General features: G+C 45.4%; 1 protein-coding gene across 6 annotated transcripts in view; it reads right to left on the bottom strand.

The window, feature by feature from the left end:
- The window catches only part of LOC140488098 (unconventional myosin-XVIIIb-like), a 483418-nt gene that overhangs the window by 409356 nt on the left and 47031 nt on the right, over window positions 1-27031 (bottom strand). For 3 of the 6 annotated variants that reach the window (XM_072587853.1, XM_072587849.1, XM_072587854.1), the window contains exons 2-8: window positions 20321-20467; window positions 15789-16325; window positions 14951-15017; window positions 10579-10691; window positions 6022-6198; window positions 4495-4693; window positions 2680-2822 (exon numbers count right to left, since the gene is read on the bottom strand). In XM_072587853.1, coding sequence (XP_072443954.1) covers window positions 2680-2822; window positions 4495-4693; window positions 6022-6198; window positions 10579-10691; window positions 14951-15017; window positions 15789-16244 — 1155 coding nt within the window. In that variant the 5' untranslated portion in view covers window positions 16245-16325; window positions 20321-20467. The remainder of the gene's footprint in view (window positions 1-2679; window positions 2823-4494; window positions 4694-6021; window positions 6199-10578; window positions 10692-14950; window positions 15018-15788; window positions 16326-20320; window positions 20468-27031) is intronic. The other 3 variants (XM_072587850.1, XM_072587851.1, XM_072587852.1) reach the window with 3 other exon arrangements.

The following is a 27031-nucleotide window of genomic DNA, read 5'->3' on the forward strand; positions in this document are numbered from 1 at the left end:
ACAGCAACACGCGCGCGCGCTCACCACACACAGACCCACACATACACACACACGCGGACACACTGACCCCCACACACACATCCACACTGCGCGCACACGCACAGAGCCACACACACACACAGTCACATGTACACACACACACACAGACCCCCCACACACACACAGCCACATGCGCGCGCGCACACCACACACAGACCCACACACACACAGAGCCACACACACGCGCATGCACGCACACATAGCCACACGTGCACGTGCATACACACACAGACCCACACACACATACACACATGTACACAGACCCACACACACAGAGCCACATGCACACATGCACACACACACAGACCAACACACACATACTGTCACACACAGACCCACATACATACACACACAGACCCGCCCACACAGACCCACACACACACACACACACATACAGACCCACACACACGCACACACATACAGATCCACACACACACCGGCCCACACACAGAGAGCCATACACATACACACACGCACACATACACAGACCCCCACACACACGCACACACACAGACCCACACACATACACATACAGACCCATACACACACACAGAGCCACAGACACATACAGACAGATCCACACACACACACACACACACACACACACACACGTGCACACACACACACAGACCCACACATACATGCACACACGGAGCCACACACACAGACCCACACACACAGAGCCACACGCACACACACGCAGAGCCACATGTGCGCACACAAACATGCACACATGGAGCCACACACACACACAGACCCAGACACACACACACATATACACACACAGCCACACACACACACAACCATACACGCACACAGCCACACATGCGCACACACACACAGAGCCACACACACACAGAGCCACAACGCACACAGAGCCACACATACATGCACACACAGACCCCTACACACACAGCCACACGTGTGTGAACACACTCAGAGCCACACACACACATGCACACACAGACCCCCACACACACAGCAACACGCGCGCACGCTCACCACACACAGACCCACACATACACACAAGCGCACACACTGACCCCCACACACATCCACACTGCGCACACACACACAGAGCCACACACACACAGAGTCACATGTACACACACACAGACCCCCCCCACACACACAGCCACACGCGCACGCGCACACCACACACAGACCCACACACACGCAGAGCCACATGCACGCATACACACACGCGCATGCACGCACACATAGCCACACGTGCACATGCACACACACACAGACCCACACACACATACACACATGTACACAGACCCACACACACAGAGCCACACGCACACATGCACACACACACAGACCCACACACACATACACACATGTACACAGACCCACACACACAGAGCCACACGCACACATGCACACACACACAGACCCACACACACATACACACATGTACACAGACCCACACACACAGAGCCACACGCACGCATGCACACACACAGACCCACACACACATACTCTCACACATACACTGATACACACACACAGACCCACACGTGCCCACAGACCCACAGGCATACACAGACACACACACGCATAGAGACCCTCACGCACGCGCACAGACACACACACACGCACACACAGGCAGACACACACACAGACCCACACAAACAGACCCTCACACACACAGACCCACACGCACACACACACACACGCACACACAGACACATATACACACAGAGACATGCATACAGATCTGCACACATACAAACTCAAACACAGACACGCATACACATGCAGACACAGAAGCACTCACATACACACACAGAGACACACGCACACACAGTAACACACACATAGACACATACACATGCATACATCAAGACACACACAGGCACACAGACACATAGAGCAACACATCAGATCATCAAGGTGGTGGCTAACCAGTGGGCTTACCTGCAGCACTAACATAGACAATGGCCTTGTGGGGTCTGTGGGAATGGTTTCTTCCAGCCTGACCCAGATACAGAAATGACCCCAATTGTTGGCATGTGCCTTTGGGCACATAATGGGACTAAGAGCAAGGTCTGATCGCATGGAGGTGGTCTTGCTTAGCCAGGGTAGGATTAATAACTCAATTAGACATCCTAATTTCAGGCATAGCTTTACATGCCAACCAATCAGGTCAGAGAGGACAATGAAGCCCTGGCTTGGAAGGAGCTCGCTGCTGCAGCTGGAGGTTTGATGTAGTCAGAAGGAACAGGAGTAGGCCATTCAGCCCCTCACGCCTGCTCACCCATTCAATACAATCATGGCTGATCACACTTTGGCCTCAATTCCACGTTCCTGCCCACTCCCTGTAACCCTTTGACCCCGTTATGAGCTAATAACCTGCCTATCACCTCCCTGAATTTATTTAGTGTGTGGACACACCCCAGGGGGAGTGAATTCCATAGATTTGTGACCCTTTGAGAGAAGTGATTCTTTCCCAGCTCTGTTTTAAGTCTACCAATCCTTATCCTAAAACTAAGGCCTGTCGTTATGGATGGGGGTGGGCGGAAGTATCTGTATTGTCGACCCCAGTTTAACACCTTAGATGCCACCCAGAAGACAGGGGACCATTCCTGGCCCCTTGTTGTGTGTATTCTGGCCTGGAGAGGTTTGCAGTACCTGGAGGTGGGCTGCACACACAAGCCCAGCTTGATTGAAGTCCAGTGAGACAACCATTGAGAATCGCGTCGTGGTGTCATTGTGGGGACTGGATCTGGTGCCAAAAGCCCGGAGGATGGTAAACATTGCTTGGATCTTCTCCACTGAAAGAAAATGGGGAAGAAAAGCCCTGTATAATCAAACTGATAATATCATCTTGCAGTTTAGATTTTCTTAGTGTCTTCAGTCCACAACATTTTCCCTTTTTGAGGTTGGCTCGGGGCTTGTGGTCTTTGACCTGAAGGCGTTTGGACTAGCCACTTGATAAACCAGTACGTTCCGCAATGCCCCCGCTTCCCCCACCCAGCATCCAGCTCAGATTTTATATGTTCGATACCAGCCCTATCCCCAACATCAGGAAGATTTCCTCCGTGTGGATTTGCTGAGGAGTGAGAGTCGTACACACACGGATTGTCTCCGATCCTTCCCGTGTACGTTAAGAACAGGCTCCACATTCCTGGCAGAAGATTCGGATCGGGGCAGATACAGAAAATATGGGAGTCGCTCTTTAATTCTCACAAAGTAGGGGAGTCAAGGATAGGGGAAACAACACCTCACTCCCTCTACCATGGCAGGCATTCTACACATTTTGAAATTTAAGGTTTTGAAGAATGGCAGGTAGCCACATTGACAGCTCCTGCGAAGGGGAAGATGTTAGCTAAGTGTGCCAGGTGAATAGGGAGCCAGGGAGGTAAGGTGTAAGGTACAAGGTGGAAAGGAGTCTGAGGATATCTGATCCAATGGAAGGAGGATGCGTTTTCAGGTTCCTTAGGGATGGGGGGAGCTGTCAGCTCCCAGGAAGTGGGGGGTAGGGTGGCATTGTTTGGGGGTGGAGGGCTGGAAACATGAGCACATAGTCAGGTCCGGTGGTGGAGGTGAACACGTTAGATCTCAGGGTTAGCCGAAGTGCCAGACCCCAGGCAGTGGGGATGGTGCCGGGACCCAGGCAATGGTGATGGTGCTAGGCCCCAGGCAGTGGGGATGGTGCTAGGCCCCAGGCAGTGGGGATGGTGCCAGGCCCCAGGCAGTGGGGATGGTGCCAGGCCCCAGGCAATGGTGATGGTGCTAGGCCCCAGGCAGTGGGGATGGTGCCAGGCCCCAGGCAATGGTGATGGTGCCGGGACCCAAGAACAGCATGGGTTCTGAGATTGAAGCCAAAAATTGCTGGAGAAACTCAGTGGGTCTGGCAGCACTGGTGGAGAGAGAAAGCAGTGTCAATGTTTCAGGTTCTAGGGTTGGGGCTCTGAACTCAGGACAATTTCAAACAGCGCACTTGGTAAAGAGGAAACAGCAGCAGAGGTGTCGTGAGAGTCAAAGAGACACTCCAAACTGGAAGGGGGACCTCACAATCTCCTGCCTGCTTCAGCCTCTCTGCAAACGGAGCCAAGATATATTTCCCAGTCTGGTCCTGTTCATTACTGCCCCATCCTCGGTCAGGGTGACAGTGAGTGACGGGTGAAGGGCTGCCAGCCAGAATGCCTCACTGATACCCACCTGGGAAAGCAGTGGCCAACAGGAGCCCGGCTCTGCCCACGATCCACCCAGCAGGGAAGAAATGCAAATGAGGGAGACGTGGGGAAACCCTTTCAAAGTTGTACATGAACCGTGACCTCCGAGTGAGAGAGCCGAGAGTCAGCAGTACCTCAGCACTACAACTGGGGGAGGTTGTTCACTGGAATGGTGGACATTGACGGGATAGTGCTGTGTCACTCTATAACAAGAGGCTGTGGAGATGGAGGAGGCTGTAACAAGAAAAGCTGGAAGGTCAGTTTTCACCTGTCACTGTTGTGCCCACACTGCCAGCTGTACCAACAAGGTACTCAAGAGCACATTGGCAGCTTGTAGTCTTCCCAGCACCGCTCCAACCCAGGGGAATGATGCTCTGGTCTTTCCGGTGGATCAGCATGTTCCAATATGCTCGCTGTGCCACAGCATAGGGATGGGGAGGCATTCCATCCTTCTTTCCCTTGAACAGCTGGACAGACAAAGAGAGTGTAAAATAAAAGCACTCCATCCACGACACCCAGGAGAGAAACCCTGACCAATATCTAAAAGGCAGCGAAAGCTTTGCCAACCCCAGGGAAGCTCAGGACCAATGAGTGATGCCTCTCTGCTACTCCCACCACCCTCCCCCCCCCCCCCCCACCCAGTGAGTCCGACAAACGGGAGTAGATTGATTTAGGATATCTGGTCGGCCGAGTTGGACCAAAGGGTCTGTTTGCGTGCTGTACAACTCTACGACTCCAGTAGCCCTCTGGCCTCGATATCAGCAGGCTGGCCCTTCAAGCCTCACTCCACGATCTGAGCAATAAGTGAGGTTGACGTCTGAATGAGGGGTTCAGCCTTGTCAGAGGTGCTATCTTTCAGATGAAATATTAAACCCGCTCAGATGGATGTTTTAAGGTCCCGTGGCACTACTTCAAGATGATCACCAGGGTTCCTGGGTCAATATGTATCCTTCAATCAACATCATGACATTATCTAACATTATCTTACATCACAGTACCGTGACTGATCACCTTACTCCACACCTTTTAAGGAGTAGAGGTGCTACTGGAAAGGCAAACATTTGTTGGCCCATTGCTCAAAGTCATGGAACTGAGGGCCTTGCTAGGACCATTTCAGACAGTGTTATGAGTCAACCACATTACTGTGACAGTAGAATGTCATGTAGGCCAGACCAGAGAAGGAGAGTAGTTTTCTTCTGCCCAGGAAGAGGCGTTGATGAACCAGATGAGAGTTTATACCAATCAATTATGTCTATCATGGTCAACATTACTGCAACTTACTTACAATTCCAGATTTTATCAGTTGAGTTTAATTTCTATGAGCTGCTATGGTGTGTTCAGCCCTTGGCCAGAACACTATCAATCTACTGACCACGAGCCCATTCCCACCAACTACCTCATGGATAAAGAGTGTGGCGCTGGAAAAGCACGGCCAGTCAGGCAGCATCCGAGGAGCAGGAGAATCAATATTTTGGGCATAATGCCCGAAACATCGACTCTCCTGCTCCTCAGATGCTGCCTAACTGGCTGTGCTTTTCCAGCACCACACTCTTCGACTCTGATCTCCAGCATCTGGAGTGCTCACTTTCTCCTAGTTCAGCTCCTTCATGGAGTAGAGCTGTCTAGGTGAAACTAAACAGCAAATCAATGCTTTTAATTTTGCAATAATTATTTATGACACCAGTTTTCTGAAACAAAAACTACTCTTGGAATTATTTATTTTCCAAATGATTTATCTCTTTCCCAGTGAAGGTGTCTCTCTTCCCCACTTTGTCATCTCGCTCTCCGCAGCTACCTTTGCCGAATAGTTGGAAAAGTTGCTCGGTGGTTTGACGATGAGGAGATTCGGGCCTCCCTTAGTGTGGATCAGCTGGGCCCCATAGCGATGCTGCAGTACATGGAGAATGCTGGACTCATTCAAGCTGACGAGTTGGGCAAGGTCCTCAGCATAATCTAATTTGGATGGGTTCGTCTGTGGGTGGAGAGAATGAGAAGAACATCACGGATTTAGTTGCTGTAAGGAAGTCACAAACAACAAACCCATTAAAATATCCTGAAATGAAACAAACTGCGAGGGTTAAGAGGGGGGTGAAGAGGAAGTGCAGCTCCTTGTAGACCCCCATTAGTCTTTGGAACATCCGACAGCACTGGAGTCTGGGTCATTGAATTGATTCAAGATTGAGTTAGATCGATTTTGATCAATGAGGGGCACGAGAGTTATGGTGGTAAAATGGAGTGAAGGCCACATTCAGATCGGCCACGAAGCTATTGATCGACATTGCTGGTTCGAAGGGGCCGAATGGCCTACCTTATGCTCTTACATACTAAATACCTCAATAAATTAAACAGAAACATACAATAGGTGGTGGCAAAGTGGTTCAGTGGTTCACACTGCTGCCTCATAGTGACAGGGACCCAGGTTCAAATCCACCCTTGGGCAACTGTCTGTGTGGAGTTTGCACCTTCTCCTCATGTCTGTGTGGGTTTCCTCTGGATGCTGCACTTCCTCCCACAGTCCAAAGATGTGCCGGTTGGGTGAATTAACCGTGGCAAATTTGGGGTTACAGGAATAGGGTGAGGGCCTACGTCTGGGTCGGCTGCTCTTGGGGGTGGTTGGTGCTGATTCAATGGGCTGAATGGCCTCTTTCCTCACTCTAGGGATGCTATGATTCTAATTCACAAGGGACGTTAATGGATGGTTGTAATCGATGACCATTGATCATCTCACTGCCATACTTCAACTCAAACCAAATTCTGAAGATCTATCAATACCACACAACGCTGGGATGAGAGTCAGCCTTAGCTGGCACAGCCCACCAGAATAACACAGCTCCCACTCCTCTCTGTTCTAGACAATAGGACTTCTGCTATGAAGGGAGGCTGGATAAGCTTGGATAGTTTTCTTTGGAGCAGAGAAGGTTGGGGGGACATATGATTGAGGTGCATCAGATAATGAGGGGGATGGACAGGCTGGAGAGAAAGTTACTGTTCCCCCACAGTCCAAGGGTCAGTAACAAGGGGGCATCATTTTCAAGTGAAGAGCAGAAGGTTTAGAGGGGATTTAGGGAAAAGGATTTTCACCCAAAGGGTGGTGGGGGTCTGATATATATTGTTTTGGAGGTTAAGGTGGGAAATCTCATGACCTTTAATAAATACTTGAATAAGCACTTGAAGCATCCTAATATTCAAGACCGTGGGTCGAACAAGAGAAAGTGGGACTAGTGTAGGTTGAGTGTAGCTTTGGTGGTACAGACGTGATGAGCTGAAAAGCCTCTTGTGCACCATATGAGTCTTTGTCGGACAAGAGGGAGGCCAATCAGCCCATCAGCGAGATCATGGCTGATCCAATAATCCGCTCCTTCACTTTCCAGCCTTTCACCATAACCCTTGATTCCCTGACTGATTCAAAATCTGCACACGTCAGCCTGGGGCATACTTAATGAGGTAAAAACAATAACTGCAGATGCTGAAAACCAAATTCTGGATTAGTGGTGCTGGAAGAGCACAGCAGTTCAGGCAGCATCCAACAAGAAGCGAAATCGACGTTTCGGGCAAAAGCCCTTCATCAGGAATAAAGGCAGTGAGCCCAAAGCGTGGAGAGATAAGCCAGCCTGGAAAACCCTTTATGGTAAAAACTTCCACAGACTCATAGTCCAGGTATTTTTCAATATATAAGTTCAGTTGCATCACACTGTAAACTTTTGCTATAAATTCTGTGTCTTACAATCTTACACTCCACAACCACCTGATGAGGAAGCAGCGCTCCGAAAGCTAGTGCTTCCAAATAAACCTGTTGGATTATCTCTTGGTGTTGTGTGATTTTTAACCTTCAAAAGAATGGATTCCTCCCCCTCTCTGTGGGCTCCCTTATTCTGAGATCATGCCCTCTGGTCCTTGACTTTCTCACAAGGACAAACAACCTTTCTACAGCCACCCAGTAAGAATTTCGTATGTTTGGTCTGGAAATCTGACCAATGAGAAGTGGCAGTCCACGAGACAAAGGACACAAATTTTGGAAGAACAAAGATCCCAGAAGAATGGTTGCAGTCCTCCTAAAACTCCACAAGATGGAGCTCACACCTGCTGACTGTCTCTGCACCGACAGCATTCACTATTGAAGGTCAGATCACTGCAAAACATCGTGAGCTGGAGGCTCCAAATCCCTGAAGAGTTTTCTTCTTTTATTTGAAAATACACAGTGAATTATATAGCACTGGGCCCTATCACCATGATAACAGTAAATTCCAGCAGGAGTAAATGGGCAGGTGTTTGTTAGATCAGTGAGGAACAGCTGCGCAAATAGCAGACTGTTACATTGGCATGGCTTCCCAATACATTCCCATCACCAGGGAGGTTTCTCAGAGTCAGGAACAGTTATATGATTCCATGATTCCACGATCGCTCACAGGCACCATGAGAACAGGGACATTGGGCACATTAACATCCAAGGATGGCTTCACCAAGGCCCCTCTTATTTTGTCCCCAGCTCCCCAGGGGGCCCTCCAGTTCGAGGGCTCCTTACAGTCTCTGGCCTGTCCTGAGGGGAACACTGAGGCTCCTGGGGGTGGAGTCAGTCCACTCCTCGGAATGACAGCGTCAGGAGTTTGCCCAGACACAGGGAGAGCAGAGAGGCAGAGGCCTTCTCCAGTGCACCTGCCAAAGCACACCCATCGCAAGCAACTGTAGTCTCCAGGAGCTCCCTCCACCCCAACGTCTAGGCCTCAAACCCCACGAGACTGAACTACCCAGTGAGAGAGATGTCGAAACATGCAAAGTTAAAATTTGGCATCTTTTTTTGGTACAGAGGGCATTGTTTATTTTATATATTTTTAACATTTATTCATAAGAGGTGGGCATCATTGGCTGCGCCCAGCATTTATTACCCGTCTCTAGGTGCCCCCTTGGGGAGGTGGTGGTGAGCTGCCTTCTTGAACCACTGCAGTCCATTTGCTGCGGGTTGACCCACAATGCCCTGAGGGAGGGAATTCCAGGATTCTGACCCACTGACAGTGGAGGAATGGTGATTTATTTCCAAACAGGTTGGTGAGTGGTGAACTTGCAGAGGGTGGTGTTCCATGGGGGAGATGTTCCTGAGGCCAGGGGTATGGCTGTAACAAGGCCATGGCTGATGTTATTTCCTTGTGCATCTCCTCATCCTCATTCTGAGGTACAGCATGACACCGGGATCAAAGAGCTCTTGCCTATTGCCCCATCCCTCACTCTGCTTCCTTGCTGTCAGACACCCAGGATGTGTGTGCCCTCAGGAGCAGCGGGAAGGGCAATCAGTCTGAGGAACGAGGGGGCATCAAGATATAAAGCTGACAAAGACAGCCACCAGCTCAGATTCTATCCAGACACTACACGCCTACAGTGACATGTACCCCATATACAGCAGTCATTTGTGCAAAGCCAAGACCCTAAGTGGAGCTCCTCCAAAAATGTACAGTAACGTACACAAGACAATTCGGGTGTGATTCTTTCTAGCCAGTCAAATGGTTACTTACAGTATCACTCATCACAGCTGGAAACTGTCAAAATCTCTCAGGAGACTACCCCCTCACCCCCACCAGTGTTTCTGAGGGGAGCAAGGACTCTGGGCTGTTTCTAGGACTAGTTCCCGGTCTCTGACTCTCTGGCTACAGTCACACTGAATGCCCAATCAGGGCAAGAAGAGACTGAGTGAGACGTGTCACCTCAAAGCCCAGCTCTTTGATTGTTACTCACTAAACCCAGGGAAATGAACACCAATGGAAGGACTCCAGGCTCAGTAACGTTGGCACTTGCTGGGCATGGTGACATTTGGACCTTCAATATTCAGCTGATGTACCAGAGTGAAAGCAAACATACAAAGAGGACCTTACAAGGAGTGGTGGCAGTGGTAGTTTGTCACTGTTACACTCAGAGAGTCTTGGTTGCAATGACAACGTACAGCTTTACACACATGATGCAGTCTGGAGCTGTGGACAATGGGGGGGGGGGGGGGGGGAACGGTGGGGTAGCAGGGGTGGAGGTGAAGTGGGGGTGGAGGTGTAGGGGGCAATGCTACATTGTTCCTTCCATGATGCAGTTGACCAGGAATCTCTCCCGTTCCTACCTCCTGCTATGAGCATGTGGAGAAACGATTTCCACGTCCGGCCTGGCTGACTGCACTATCAATGCATTTTTCATGGTCATTGAGTTCTGGAGCAAAGCTCAAACCTGAAGCTACTGACTAAGACACATGGACACTACCCACTGGATTACAAGATCCTCCATGTCAAAGTGCATTTGTGAGTAAGCAAGTTAAACAATAATGTTTGCCTTAAAAGACCAAATGAAACTAAAAGAAATGCTGAGGTTGACAAATACTCACTTTATGAATGAACTCTTCGTTTGTGTCCACGATCCTGTTGTCACTCTCAATGTGGATTCGGACTTGGCCGTCTGGAAGTTCAGGTGTTCCAACATCTGGTTTGAGCACTGTGGCTGATGAGAGGGGGAATCGATTTCTTTGTGAAACTATCAATCAGTTGGAAAACCTTTACTGAAGCCAACTGTCCTCATGTAGGAGTACAGGACATACTAACGGAGCACAATCTCATTATTAAAAAGTCAAACGCCTGCATTTGGAGAACGACTTCCGCAATTTCAGACCAGGTAATGTGCTTGAGCACGGACAAGTAGGACCAAAGGGTCTCATTCCATACCATTTGATTCTATGACTCTATAGTCGAGAGTGTGATGATGGAAAAGGACCACTGGTCAGGTAGCATCCAGGAGCAGGAGAATCTACTCTGCAGTTGCTACAGACAGGTTCATAGAATCTCTACAGTGTGGAATCAGACCATTTGTCCCATCAAGTCCACACTGACTATCTGAACAGCATCCATTTAAACTCTCCCCCTACCTTCTCTTTATAACCCCATATTTCTCACGGCTAACCCACCTATCCCATACATCCCTGGACATTATGGACAATTTCCCATGGTTAATCCACTGAACCTGCACAGCCTTCGACTGTGGCAGGAAACCAGAGCACCCAGAGGAAACCTGCACAGACAGAGGGAGAATGTGCAAACTCCATACAGACAGTCACCCGAAGGTAGAAACGAACCAAGGACCCTGTCACTGTGAGGCAGCAGTGCTAACCACTGAGCCACTGTGCCATTTGGTACAGGTTGCTGATGGTCAGCCAAGCAGCAGCCAGCTCAGGAGAGCACCAGCCTCTGATTGGATGAGCATATCCCCCCCAACACCTGTGATTAATTTTTCCACATTTTAGGGGGTGAATTTATCCTCTGTCCCCATGTATGTCATGCTGTCTATATGGCCAATGGCTCCATGTCCTCTATAGAATACAAGCCAGTCCAACAGGAACCCCAGTGATAAGTTACCTTAGGCACCACCTTCTCAAAGGCCTTGTTCAGTTTAACAGCTCATCTGAGGTCAGGACCTTCACCAGTGCAGCACTCCCTCCGTACCATATAGGGTAGTCCATAAGTTAATAAGAAGGACATTGTCTTAATTCTATATTTTAATTTTTTTCCTATTTTTGCCTTCTGTTGCTAAGTGCCGTGGTATGATGACTTAAACACATTTCACTGCATGCTTTATGGTAAAAAATACAAGTGACAATAAATGACTATTTATTGAAGAAGTACGTACAATGCAAAGGCTAAAGAAAGTTATGGACCAAGTGCTGGAAAATGGGAGAAAAATAGCTAGGTGCTGGATTTTGACTGGTACAGATGCAATGGGCTGAAGGGCCTTTTTCTGTGCTGTAGATCTCTATGACTTCATGTGTATCCATGGAGGTCTACCCTGTAGCCTTTGAATGGTCTTTAATGTTAGCTGTTGGAAACGGCGAAGAAGCTGGTGAGGATTTTAGTGAGGAAGAGGAGGAGAGTGAAGATGATGCTTTTCATTGCCAGGACACTCTCACACGTCCCTGTGCTGGATTCAGTCAGAGACATTTCCCACCAAGTCTCACTCTTTTCAGACATGACTTGGAGGTGCCGGTATTGGGCTGGGGTGGACAAGGTTAAATATCACACAACACCAGGTTCTAGTCCGACAGGTTTAATTGGAAGCACTAGCTTTCGGAGCACTGCTCCTTCATCAGGTAGTTGTCAACCACCAAACGTTAGTGCTTCCAAATAAATCTGTTGGACTACAACATGGAGTTATGTGATTTTTAACTCTTTTCAGTCAAGTGTGTTGGCTGAAAACATTTTAGTCAACAAAAAGTCAAAACCAGCTCATTAAGTTGTAATTATAGTCAACAGACTGAGTCATACAGCTGTACAACATGGAAACAGACCCTTCAGTCCAACTCACTCATGCCGACTAGATATCCTAACCTGATCTGATCCCACTTGGCCCATATCCCTCTAAACCCATACTATTCATATACCCATCCAGATGCCTTTTAAAATGTTGTAATTGTACCAGTTTCTCAGGCAGCTTATTCCATACACCCACCACCCTCTGCACAAAAAAGTTGCCGCTTAGATGTCTTTTATAGCTTACCTCTCTCTCCTTAAACCTATGCCCTCTAGTTTCAGACTCCCCCCTCCAATGGAAAAAGACCTTGACTATTCACTCTATCCATGCTCCTCATGATTTTATAAACATCTGTGAGGTCACTCCCTCAGCCTCCAACGCTCCAGAGAAAACAGCCCCAGCCTGTTCAGTGTCTTTCTATAGCTCAAACCCTACAACCTCGGTAGCATTCTTTTAAATCTTTTGTGCACCTTTTCAAATTTAACAACATCTTTCCCATAGTAGGGAAACCAGAATTGAATGCAGTATTCCAAAAGTGGCCTAACCAATGTCCCATACAGCAACAACATGACTTCCCAAATCCTAGTATCATGCACTGACCAATAAAGGCAAACAACTTCTTCACTATCATGTCTGCCTATGACTTGACTTTCTAAGAACTATGAACCTGCACTCCAAGGTCTCTTTATTTAGCAACGCTCCCCAGGACCTTACCATTAAGTGTATCAGACCTGTTCTGATGTGCCTGACCAAAACACAGCACCTCACATTGATCTTAAATTAAACTCCATCTGCCCACCCCTCAGCCCATCGGCCCAGAACGAGTGAAGTAGACAGACAGGAGGCTGGAAGAACACAGCGAGCCAGGCAGCATCAGGAGGCAGAGAAGTCTACGTTTCGGGTGTAAGCCTTCTTTAGGACTGAATCTTGAAGAAGGGTCACACCCGAAACTTCGACTTCCCCACCTCTTGTTGCTGCCTGGGCTCGCTGTGTTCTCCCAGTCTCCTGCTTGTATATTTTGGATTCCAGCATCTGCAGTTTTTTTTTGTCTTAAACCCAGAACTAGTGACTGGGTTCATTCAAATAAAAGCCTACACTAAGCAAATGAGTGCGCACACAAATGTCCGTAAAGGACGGACAATATTTTATCAAATCCTCTTGAAGAGAAATTTAATCCTACAAAGTCCAAATAGAGTATTTTTTTATCTGCATTGGTTTAGATTTAGATTACTTATAGTGTGGAAACAGACCCTTTGGCCCAACAAGTCCACACCGACCCACCAAAGAGCAACCCACCCCTCTACATTTACCCCTTCACTTAACCCTACAGGCAATTTAGCATAACCAATTCCCCTAGCCTGCACATTGTTTTTTTTTGGGACTGTGGGAGGAAACCAGAGCACACTCACACACACATAGGGGGAAGAACGTGCAATCTTCACACAGACAGTTGCCTGAGGCAGGAATTGAACCCAGGTCTCTAACACTGTGAGGCAGCAGTAGCTAACCACTGTGCCACCGTGCTGTTTATATTGTGTCCTGGATAGGAATTAATAAATATAACTGGGATTGAGATGTGATTTCCTATCTGATAGAGGCATTTTTGAGAAAACTGTGACTGATTTTACTAAAGGCATTTTAATATTCTCTCCCTGTCACTTTCGGGTTCAAAAATCTATACAATATTCCCGACTCAGAGTTTTGCCACCTGGTAACAAGATGCCCAGATCACACCATCTATTTAAAATAAATAATGGGTAAGTTATGTAAAACGTTTAGGAAATTGAATTGCTTTGATCTCCAGGTGGATGTAATGGTAATTGTACTCACGTGATTCTGCAGTGAAATGAATGAGATTAATCTGTCTTTGATTCTGCTGGTCAGGAGACCAGGAAATCTCTGATCATCTCGGAGTTATGCCATGGGATCTTTAGGATAGAAATGATTAATATCTCATCTACAGGAGTGACGGATTCAAGATCAACATGGCACGGTGGCTCAGTGGTTAACACTGCTGCCCCACAGCACCAGGGTCCCAGGTTCAAACCCAGCCTCGGGCGACTATCACACTCTCCCCAAGTCTGCATGGGTTTCCTCTGGGTGCTCTGGTTTACTCCCACATTCCAAAGATGTGCAGGTTAGATGGATTGGTCAAGCTAAATTGCCCATAGTATTAGGCGCACTAGTTAGAGGGAAATGGGTCTTGGAGGGTTGGTGTGGACTTGTTGGGCCGAAGGGTCTGTTTCCACACAGTAGGGAATCTAATCAGAAGGACATGATGTTTGGTCTTCTTCCATCCAACAGACCAGCCGATGCTCAATTTCTCACTACAACTGATTGATAATATTTCAACAATACATGAATTGGAACCAAAGTCATCTCTGCCTGTTTTTCAGGTGTTGGTTTTGATTTTGGAAGTGCACCTGTGAATTAATAGTCTATCAAGGATATAGAGTAATTACCTAATGTAAATCCTTCTTTGTTGACATACCAGACCCGGTCTGTCTCATACCAAACATCTTCGTGCACCTATCGGCAGAGAAAACAAAATAAAAATCTTAGCTAATGTGCATTCACTGCAGTAAAACACAAACCATGTTCAAGACATCTTGTGGCACAGTGGTATTGGCCCTACTTCTGAACTCGGAAGCTTAGGTTCAAGTCCCATCTGCTCCGGACATGCACTGTAATGTGTCTGGACAGGGTGATCAAACTTTTCAAATACAGTCCATGTCCAAGGGCTCATGTTGAATAGTGGTAGTGCCCCTCCCTCTGAGCCAGAGGGCCTGGGTTAAAGTCCCACTTACTCCGGAGACATGTCATACTGTCTCAGATTGATTAGGAAATATTTATAAACAATGCTCAATAGATAAGTCTTCTACAAAAAGAGACTTTTTGAACTCATTCATTTTATGTTATAGCCCTTAGATTTCCACAAAAAAAAACAAGAGAAAGGGAGGAGGTAAACTTAAAAAAAAACCTAACTGCTCTGGATAGTAGAAGCAAGTTAATCGTTTGTAAATCAGCCTGAAATCCTTTGACCATGAAAGCTAACAAATTACGTGGCTTACTTCAGTCAGAAACTGATACGTAAAAGGAAAGTCAAATCTAAAAAGGAACATTAGTGAAAGTATTGAGTTTCCTCTTGGGAAAACTGTAATCAGATCACCTACCTCTCCATTAGCAAGGTCTGAAAATGATTCAGTGTAGTCAGAGAGTAAAATTCTACATTCTGATAACTGCAATTAGAAAACTTTTAAATCCTGAATTGGGTTATTCAGTATCATTGACAGAAATTACCTTCTCTAAGTCCACTCGACTTTCCTCAATCCCTCGATTTGTTTCTTGACTGGTGAGATTTTCTCCTGTACATTCCTTTATATTCCCCACCTCCGGGCCCTCAGGTTCTTGAGAACTGGGCTCTTGTGAAACTCTCCCCGTGTCCAATTCAGATGTCCCATTCTCCATTGATAATAGCTCCTCATTTCTGCTGGGCTGCTGTGTGCTGAGATTGGTTTCCATAACAACAGGGTCTTGACTGTTTGGGAATGAGCCATTGTTTTGCTGAGGGCTTCCTGGCTTTTCCAGGTGTGTGGTTTGTTTTCCTGCCGATAGTCCCCTCACTTGGGTTCCTTTGAGTTTCCAAATCAGTTTTGGTCGTTTGCATTCGGCCTTTTTCTCGGGTGGTGGCGCAGACTGACCCTCAGGCCCATTACCATGGTGACCGTTCACCAATGGCTGGGTTTCATTATCCATTGCCTCGTCTACTGGCTGGCTCTCATTCTGAGTTAAATGTAAAAAATATTGAACCACACTATCATCCAATTTAGCCGGCCGCTGCAATGGGAGACAGGGGAAGGATTCTGGTTAATGCTGATGGAAGGGTGGGATGAAAATATCTTTGCACAGAGGATCAGACACGATTAATAATTCTGGAAACATCAGGAGGCGTTAAACATGCAACAATCCAATCAAAGGTTGTGCCAAATAATAAAAAAGACATGTGTACAGTAGCAATGCATTATTTTGCCCCTTTTTATACACAATTTTAATCAGCTATGGCACCTTTAACTGAAATGTGACGTGGAATCAAGATGAGTGTTAGATCTTGCTGAGTAAGGTAATGGTTCTGAAAGGGTTAATATTGGAGACCAATCTGATAATGTCATAAAGACTGGATTGGAAAAAAGAAGAACCTCATTAGGATCTTGGAGGGTGAATGCTTACAACTATACGTCTCCCGTAGTCTCAGTCACAATATCTAGTTTACCAATGTAATTTGCATCTGATTACAATCATGTAATAAACTTTGAGATTTTTGATTGCCAAGGGAATGAAAGATTATCAGGAATATAGAGTTGAGACTAAAATCAGAATAGCAATGATCTTATTGAGTGACAGAGCAGATACAAAGGGCCTAGATTTGTTTCTTGTTTGCATGTTCATACATTCATACTTTTTGTATGAAGATAAGAACCACTTCCCAACAGAGTCTGGTGGCTTCCCTCTCTCACTGTCAACCACACTGGACCATAGATCTGCTTGAGAAAAGAGCATGGTCACAGCAAATGACCCACAGTCACAATCTGGTAATAGTTGGCAGCACAGCATATACAACACGTTACAGTGAGTCAGCTGTATCCTGGCACTGTAGTACATGATAACATACAGTAAGCATAAAGATAACAGCTTTCATGTGGCTCATTAAATGTGATGAAAGCATTTCATGGGGACATTATCAAACAAACTTTGACATTCAATCACATGAAGAGATATTAGACTATCATGATGTGACTAAACAAGTTGTCAAAGGGATAGGTTTTAACACACAGCTTAGACGGAGAGAAGTGGTAACAAAATGGAAAGGTTTAAGAAGGGGAATCGAAGCATTAGGATCGAGCTGGAGGAAGGCACAATCTTTGGGAATTGATTGGCAAAAGGAAAAATGGCCTAAGCTGGAGGAACACAAAGACATCTGTGCGTTCGAGGGCTGGAGGTAGTTTCAGAGATAATCACAGGGACAGAGACGGATTGTACAAGGGTCAGGAGTGCTCAGCTGTAGTGTCCAGTTCTAAACCACATTCCTGGCAGGTTAGCAAGAATGTCCCTCACCTTTCTTGGTTAGTCATAGCCAATTCTCATGTCCATAATATCAGGATGTGGTTTTGTGAGCTTCCTTAGAAAGGGACCATTACTGCCCAGAACAGTGAGTACCACCAGAATTAATGGCTGCCAGGTAGACTTGCCATTTCAGGTTGGATGCATCCCTGAGGGTTTCATTGATGACTTCCAACATCCCGTGGCCAATTGGAAAGCAAATAGAGTCTTTGTTACCCAATTGGTTAACCATTACTGTTGGTTTGACAGCCCTTTCCTGCACTAATCCCCATTCATTTCCAATAGTTTCACAAGTTTTCCATTCTCCTCAAAGGGAGAAAGAAGCAGAGTCTTTGATTTTTTTTTCTCTGTAAGGCGGAGGTAGATGTATTTTTGATAAACAAGGGGGTGAAAAGTTATCAGGGTGGTATGATCAGATCAGTCACAATCATACTGGATGCTCAGGAGTCAAAACTCCAGTTTCTAACTCACCTACACAGGTATAACTAAGAAATGAAAATGTTCAAAGAAAATGTTAAAAATGTTTTTTTAATGTCCTTTCATTATTAATGATTTTTCCTCCTGGTGGCATGAATTATTCTGGTGATCAGTGTTCATTTCTTGCAGACTCTAGGAGAATACTGCCAAGTCTGCAACACTCCTTTCAACCTACGTTAGAATCAAACGGTCAGTAAGTCAAGTGAACTTGAAATATTTGTTCCAGTTTTACTTCCCTTGGATGGAAATTTTTTTAAAAAAACAAAAATAATGCTATTAACAAGGATTTTGTTTCTAAGAAAGGGTAGGAATGTCTTACCACCCAACACCTCAGTGCTCCTAAAACTGAGGCATTGCAACTGATAAGGATTAAACAGCCACTAGACAATGGGAGGGTCCCTATCGCTGGGCCAAAAAATCCCAGCTGCAGTCCCATTTGCTGGAGGGATGAGTCTGTGAAGGTTGCCTTTCTTTTTTTAAGGTCAACAGATATCATTTGATTGAGATTTTTGAAGAAATGAAGAAGAAGATGAAAGCAGAGCAGTGGACTCCAAAAGGACTTCAGCAAGGCGCTTGACAAGGTTCCACATGGTAGATTGGTTAGAAAGGTTCTATCACATGCAATACAGAGGGAACTAACTATTGATTCAAAGGTAGGAGACAGAGAGTGCTGATGGAATGTTGTTGTTTTTCAGACTGGAGGCCTGTGACCAACAATGTGCCGCAAGGACCAGTGCCCTGTCCACTGCTTCTCATCATTTATATACATGATTTGGATGCAAACACAGGAGGTATGGTCAGTAAGTTTGCAGATGACACCAAAATTGTTGGGGTGGTGGACAGTGAAGAAGGTTACCTCAGATTACCACAGGATCTTGATCAGATGGGCCATTGGGCCAAGGGGTGGCAGATGGAGTTTAATTTAGATAAATGTGAGGTACTGCATTTTAGAATGGCAAATAGAGGCAGGACTTATACACTTAATGGTAAGGTCCTGGGGAGTGTTGCTGAACAAAAAGACCTTGGGGTGCCAGTTACCAGTCCCTTGAAAGTGGGTCACAGGTAAACAAAGTGGTGAAGAAGGCATTTGGTATGCCTGCCTTTATTGGTCAGTGCATTGAGTATAGGAGTTGGGAGGCCATGTCGCGAATGTACAGGACATTGGTGAGGCCACTTTTGGAATATTGCGTTTAATTCTGGTCTCCTTCCTATCGAAAGGATGTTGTGAAACTTGAAAGGGTTCAGAAAAGATTTACAAAGATGTTACCAGGCTTGGAAGTTTTGAGCTATAGGCAGAGGCTGAATAGACTGGGTCTATTTTCCCTGGAGCATCAGAGTCTGAGGGGTGACTTTGTAGAAATTTATAAAGTCATGAGGGGCATGACTGGATACTTTCCTCATGATAGTGGAGTGTAGAAATAGAGGATATAAGTTTATGGTGAGAGGGATAAGGTCTAAAAGGGACCTGAGGGATAATCTTTTCGTGTGGAGTGTGCTACATGTATGGAATGAGCTGCCAATACAATACCAGGTACAACAACATTTAAAAGGCACCCAGATGGGTATATGAATAAAAAGGGTACAGCCCGTGCTGTACAACTCTATGACTATGACTTCATGGCTCAAAGTGAAAGGAGTTACGATGATCTGGATTACAGATAGTGAAAGCAGATTCAATGGTAACTATCAAAGGGAATTGGATAAATAATTAAAATAGAATGTTTATGGGGAACGAGGGAAAAGCAGGGATGTGGGACTAATTAAATAATTTGTACAAAGAGTCAGCACGGGCACAATGGGGAGGCAATGGCCGAATTGTATTATTGCTGGACTGTTAATCCAGAGACTCAGGTAACGACTCAGGTGCACAGAAACATCTGGCCATGAAACCATTCGCAATTGTAGGAAAACCCAGTCTGTTTCATTAATGTCCTTTTGGGAAGGGAACTGCCATCCTCACCTAGTCTGGTCTATATGTGATACCCGACCCACAACAGATTGGTCACCCTCTGGGCATTTAGGGATGGACAGTAAAAGTTGGGCCTAGCCAGTGACGCCTACATCCCATGAATTAATTTGAGAAATTGGGCAGCGGAGTCTCTGACTGTGCTGATTTTATATCCAACCAGGTGTTTTAGAGAGCGCATTTCGACATTCAGATTATCCCTTCACTTCAGCCCTCCCATAAATGGCCGTGCCTGTCTCCCGGCCTACACCCTGTTGTGTGAGCCTCTCACCTGGAGCTCAGGTCGTCGTTCCTTCTCGTGCTCCCGTGCTACTTTCGCCTCCTTCTCGGTTTCTCGGACCAGCTGCTTAATGAAGCCTGCAGTAGCTACAGGGGAGACTGGTGATGAAGGGGGGCGGGGCTGCTCTTCTTCCTTGATCTATTTTTATACAAATTGACCGAGAGCCATTTTAGAAAGGTAGAGTTCAATGCACCACCCTGACCCGCCAACTAACCCCTGCATTTTTCAGGTCTGGCAATGGAGTCCAACTTATGAACAAAGCAGTCCAACCACTAACCTGATGCCTTTTCATAGAATCACGTCACAGAATCCTACAGCATGGAAGCAGGCTATTCAGCCCATCAAGGCCACACTGACGCTTCACAGAGCATCCTGCCCAGGCCCAACCCCTATCACCCTGCATTTCCCATGGCTAACTCACCTAGCCTGCACATCATGGGGGCAATTTAGCACAGCCAATCCAGTTAAACTGCACATCTTTGGACCAAGAGAAGAAACCCACACAGATACAGGGAGAATATGTAAATTTCACACAGACAGTCACCCAAGGGTGGAATCAAACCTGAGTCACTGGTGCTGTGAGGCAGCAGAGCTAACCACTAAGCCACCATGTCACTTCTATTTCTGGCCACTCTTCCCACCCTCTGCCCACAGGCAACAACCCCCCACTTTTCCAATTGGCAGACCCCCATTCATGGGCTGATAGGTGTCCATTATTCCCATGTGAACATTTGGCAGGGAGGCCATTCATAGAGAAGAGCTTCACAGTCCAGTCCATCCTTGAGCTTATTCATAGCCCTTCAAAAGTGGAGGCTCACATGTGGACAATGTTCATACAGATGAATGGAAACAAAAGCTGCCTTTATGAGAGAGAGAGAATGTCTGAAAAGAAAGATATAGTTAATGTACAGCCTGAAGGAGATTCAAGGGATTTTGTGTCCATTTTAAACATTATTCATGTACTGTTATAAAGAAATTTATTGTTGTGGATGACACCATTAGTGCCGATTTTATTCGAGTAAGCAAGAAAGACCTTAGAGGGGTGAAAATTTACAAACATAAATGCTTCTCAGAGCTAGAGCTAATCCCCATGACCATTCTCCCTTGAACGAGTGGTCAGGCCTAAGGTAGGGACCCACAGTTTGTAGAAAACCCTTCCACATGTAGTCACTATTTACATCTTAGGTGGTATGTGCCAATGTGTTATTCACCAAAGAGTACATCGCTGTGAAAGCCTGACCTGCTTTTCCTCGTTCATTGTCCTCAGATTGTCAGAGGGGAAAATGATCAAGGATTGCTCTGCAGTTTTCTTTTCTCTCCACAGGGGTTCAGGCAAATTATAAATATTCCAATTTAACATAGCCAGGAGATTTGTTTTTTTTTATGATAGTTCACCATAATTCTTTGGGACCTCACATCATATAAGCATAATCCACATGTGATACAAACTGAATATTCATCTCTTCGTTTGTACATTACCTCTGGGAGAGCAAATATGAGCAGCATTAAGAGCACATCTCTCACCAACACATTGTCGTGGAGCTCCTGTGCCCCTTCCCAATCCATTTCATAAAAGCAACTTTGGTCCATTTACAGGTGTCTCACCCAACAGGATGTGGAGATGGGAATTAGACAATCTATTACACATGGGAAGTGTATGACATTTTCAGGGGAGCTCACAGTCAGATCAGGCATTAAAATGTCAATTATTACATTGATGGACTGAATAGCCACTTTCTGCTCTGCACTATTCTATAGCTCTAGGCAACACTGAAGCAACTATGCATATACTTGGGACATCTGTGGGTGGTCATAACACACCCAGGGCACGTACATACATGTGGACATGGATCTTTCAAAGATGGCCTCCTACATGGGTACATTAACAGCTCAGGTTGTTCTGGGTAAGAATTGGAAGATGGGAAATGTCAGCCACCACTGGGTGCTACTTGTCAATAATCATCTCAACTCCCACCTCCTCCTCTCACATCCTCCTCCTATCATCTCTGTGCTAAAGTCAGGAATCATCACACGGGCTCCTACACAACCTGGATTTCTCCCAGGAATTCCAAACTGTGAACCTCTTTACTGCACTCAGACATCCATTCCTCCTTCTTCAAGCTTCAAATTACATGTTTGGTGTCATCTAACCATCATGCCTCAATTCATCCCCCACTTCACTACCTCACCCTTTTAATTCCCATTGCTTAAAGACTGTTCTTGATATCAAAAATTGACAGTCAGCACCTCCTAGTACACACAGTCTCTCTCTTTCTCCTCTCTGATTACACTAATTCAGTATCTTAATGTCATGGTCTACTTCTCTTTGACAACAAAGATGGATTGATGGTTTGACAGCTAACAACACAAGTGGACAGAAGACTGGAGCAGTGGCATGAGGGATAATACAACATGAGCTAAAATTTTCACAGACAAGGAGAGGTCTGCTTCTGAGTCAGAAGAACAGTCTTTAACAGAGTCTTGGCTTTACCTACGCTGTAGGATGTTGCTTGTTTAAATAAAGCTACGTGAGAAATTCAGATAGTTGACAGAATGTGTGGGCAACATCACCAGACACAGAAGCACATCAGTACGTTATATGAGAAAGGGTGGTGTAGGAAGTTGTATTGGCCAACATGCTTGCCTCGTGTATTTTACTTTATTCAACTTCATTGCCCACAGTATCAGATCTATGTCTACCAGTAGCATGCAGCTTCAGATGCAACCCAAAATAGCACACAGCAACCATCTACATTGTACTGGCATCTTAGCAACAGCACTGCATCATTCCCAAACTGAAACCAGTGTAGAGAATTTAATTAAAAGGGGAGGTTATGCAAGAACTTGCTCCTAAGGCAGAACCTTGTCAGTGGTGTGAAAGAGTTATCATCGCCACTTTTTCTAAACTGCACTCGCCACGACCAATCGTCCAAACTCAAAGCCAACTTTTACATAATGAACCTGAGTGCCTAAAAGTGTAAGTGATCACATTGACCAGGGATTCTGGTTAACAGAGCAGTTTGGATAAACCTCCCCCTCTCTAACTGAATTGTTACTTTCTGAAATTGCTAGGTTCAATCTTTTAATTCACACACACACATACAGGATTACAGTGCGATGAATTATCAAGTCCAAATTCACAAAGCTTTGGGCTCACGGCTTGACATTAGCAAAGCAGGGATCAATATTGGTGCAGTTGTTTTAAATCTATTCACCACTCAGACAGTTTTGTACCCTGGGTGTCCTTTAACATTCCTCCAACCTAGAACATCTGCAAAACAGCTTATTACAAATTTGAATTTCAAACGCAATTTCCATTCTGTAAATAAAATATTATAAAAATAATAAAAGTATTACTAATCACTCAATGTCAGAGTCTAGTATCCCAGGGCAGCTATTGGGCAGAATCCCTTCCACAATACCCAATGAAGTGGCCTCAAATTACCAGTAGGTTCCTAGGGTAGGTACTCATCCAGCAATGACTGAGATTCATAAAACTGCGTTACAGAGATAAAATTTACTTTAATGTCACAAATGAATCATTCTGTCAGGCTATATAAAGGCTTGTAATGGCAGAGCAGGAACTTGGAAGGTCCTCAATATTGTTCCCAGATGTTCAATAGGATTCAATTTAAAACAAATGTGAAGGGACATGATGACTTCTTCTGGCACAAATGCCAAAAACTTGTCATTAACGTCTCTGACATCAACCTGCCTTAGGCTGTATCTTAGAAATTGTTCAACAAGGGTCAAAGACACAAAGCCAAGATTTGGAGATGCCGGTGTTAGACTGTGGTGGACAAAATTAAAAATCACACAACACCAGATTATAGTCCAACAGGTTTAACTGAAAGCGCTAGCTTTCATAGCGCTGCTCCTTCATCAGGTGGTTTTGGAGTATAAGATTGTAAAACACAGAATTTATAGCAAAAGTTTACAGTGTGATGTAACTGAAATGATATACTGAAAAAGACCTGGATTGTTTGTTAAGTCTCGCATCTTTTAGAATGACCATGTTGGTTTCAGTTCTTTCATATGTCAATTGCAAAACTTTTTTAAAAGTTACATTCTCAAGTGAACTTTAACAATTGTATGACACAGAATTTATAGCAATCTTATTCTCCACAATCACCTGATGAAGGAGCAGCACTCCGAAAGCTAGTGCTTCCAAATGAACCTGTTGGACTATAACCTGGTGTTGTGTGATTTTTAACTTTGTACAAAGCCAAGAGGCATTTGTTCAAGGCAGAGGGGATACAGTCAAGAAAATGCAAGAAATGCATTTAAGAAATCAATTAAGATGAAGGTTGTTAAAGATTTCAAGTGGATCCTTTCATTACTAGTATTTTAGACTGACTATTCTCATTTACATCCTGTGTATTTTCAATTATAGTTCTTGACTATTGTAGGGACATTATCATCATTATTTTCAATAGATAACTCTTGCTTGCTCCCTTGATTCCAGTTCCTTACAAACTTCTGTATTGTTGAAATCCATTTACATTAATTGTCCAACAATGTTCGGGGTAAGAAAAGGTAATAGGAATACAAATCAGCCAACTTACTATTAATCTAAATTTGGTAGTTGAAAAATTCTTTCTGAAATCCTATTGAATTTTAAATGACCCCAATGAGCACTCAGTTTCGGAATTTGACTGTCTGAGCAGGTTTACAGCTGCTGGGCAAACTGTGAAGAGGCTGCCAAAATCCAATTACTTACAAAATATTCATTTCAGAATTATCTGCATGATGCATGCAACTCTGAGACGGACTAACACCCCCCCACAGAGAGCAGAACCAGGCAATCCAATTGGAAATACGGGATGTCATGGATTCCATCCTGTATTGATATCTTGGTTGCAAAGCACATTCAGAGTGCAGTGATGAGATTAGACACATTGGCTTTGCAAATATAATCTCTGCCACAATGCCTGAATGAAAAAGCGACTGCATTCTGCATATCAATCCAAGACTTTCTCAGGGTCTATTGGAAATAAGCAGCCAGAGCATTTCTCTGACGCTCAGACATTGTGAAGCCAGCGTTTAGGCCATTGGTTTCCTCTGGTTGGGGAAATGAAGTCCCATAGCTCAGTCCTGAAGCACAAATCCACTTGAACCCTCTAATATACAAACACAACCAGCAGCACATGACCATGCTGACTGTAGCCTAACTCAACAATGGGCAGGAGCATTGTGCAAATGGAATGATAGTCTCATTGCCAATTCCTGTGATGCTGGTCTTTCCAAATAAATGTTAGCAACAAGACATAGATGACAAGAAAGAATGTGAAAGTATGAGGTAATGACTTCCATAGCTTGGGTGAAATCAGACAATCCTTGTCTTCTTTGGTTTATCACACTAAGGAAACTGGTGGGTTAAAATGGCTAACACATAGAATGATGACATCAGTGAGGTTTCAATTGCCATTCAGGTTCTGGTATACTTTGAGGAGGTGTTAAGACAGGTCAACAACAGTCAAACAGTGAATGTGGTGTATATGGACTTCAGCAAGGCATTTGATAGGGATCCCCAGGGTAGGGTCATTCATAAAGTCAGGAAGTATGGGATACAGGGAGATTTGGCTATCTGGATTCAGAATTGGCTGGATGACAGAAGGCAGAGAGTGGTTGTAGATGGAAAGTATTCTGCCTGGAGGTCAGTGTTGAGTGGGGTCCCGCAGGGCTCTGTTCTTGGACCTCTGCTCTTTGTAGTTTTCATAAATGACTTGGATGAGCAGGTTGAGGGGTGGGTTAGTAAATTTGCAGATGACACAAAGGTTGGAGGTGTCGTCGATAGTATAGAGGGCTACTGCAGGCTGCAGCGCAACATAGACCGGATGGAGAGCTGGGCTGGGAAATGATAGTTGGAGCTCAACCTGGATAAGTGCGAAGTGATGCATTTTGGAAGGTCGAACTCGAATACTGAATATAGGATTAAAGACAGGATTCTTAGCAGTGTGGAGGAACAGAGGGATCTGGGTGTGCAAGTGCATAGATCCCTCAAAGTTGCCACCCAAGTGGATAGGGTTGTAAAGAAAGCATATGGTGTTTTGACTTTCATTAACAGGGGGATCGGGTTTAAGAGCTGCGAGGTTTTGCTGCAGCTCTACAAATCCCTGGTGAGATCACACTTGGCATATTGTGTCCAGTTCTGGTCGCTCTACTATAGGAAAGATACAGAGGCTTTGGAGAAGGTGCAAAGAAGGTTTACCAGGATGCTGCCTGGACTGGAGGGCTTGCCTTATGAAGGAAGGTTGAATGAGCTTGGACTTTTCTCTCTGGAGAGAAGGAGGAAGAGAGCAGACCTATTCAAAGTGTACAAAATAATGAGTGGAATAGGTAGGGTCAATTGTCAGAGACTTTTCCCAAGGGTGGGATTGACTGGTATGAGAAGTCATAGTATGAAGATATGAGGAGGAAGATATAAAGGAGAGGTCAGAGGTAGGTTCTTTACGCAGAGAGTTGTGAATGCATGGAATGCGTTGCCAGCTGTGGTGTTGGAAGCAGAGTCATTGGGGACATTTAAGCGACTGCTGGACATGCACATGGATAACAGTGAGTTGAGGGGTGTGTAGGTTAAGTTACTATATTTTAGATTAGATTAGATTCCCTACAAGAAAGAGGCTCTTCGGCCCAACAAGTCCACACCGACCCTCTGAAGAGCAACCCTTCCAGACCCATAACCCTACACTCACCCCTGAC

This window comes from Chiloscyllium punctatum, chromosome 17 (assembly GCF_047496795.1).
Source record: "Chiloscyllium punctatum isolate Juve2018m chromosome 17, sChiPun1.3, whole genome shotgun sequence".
Taxonomy (NCBI): Eukaryota; Metazoa; Chordata; class Chondrichthyes; order Orectolobiformes; family Hemiscylliidae; genus Chiloscyllium; species Chiloscyllium punctatum.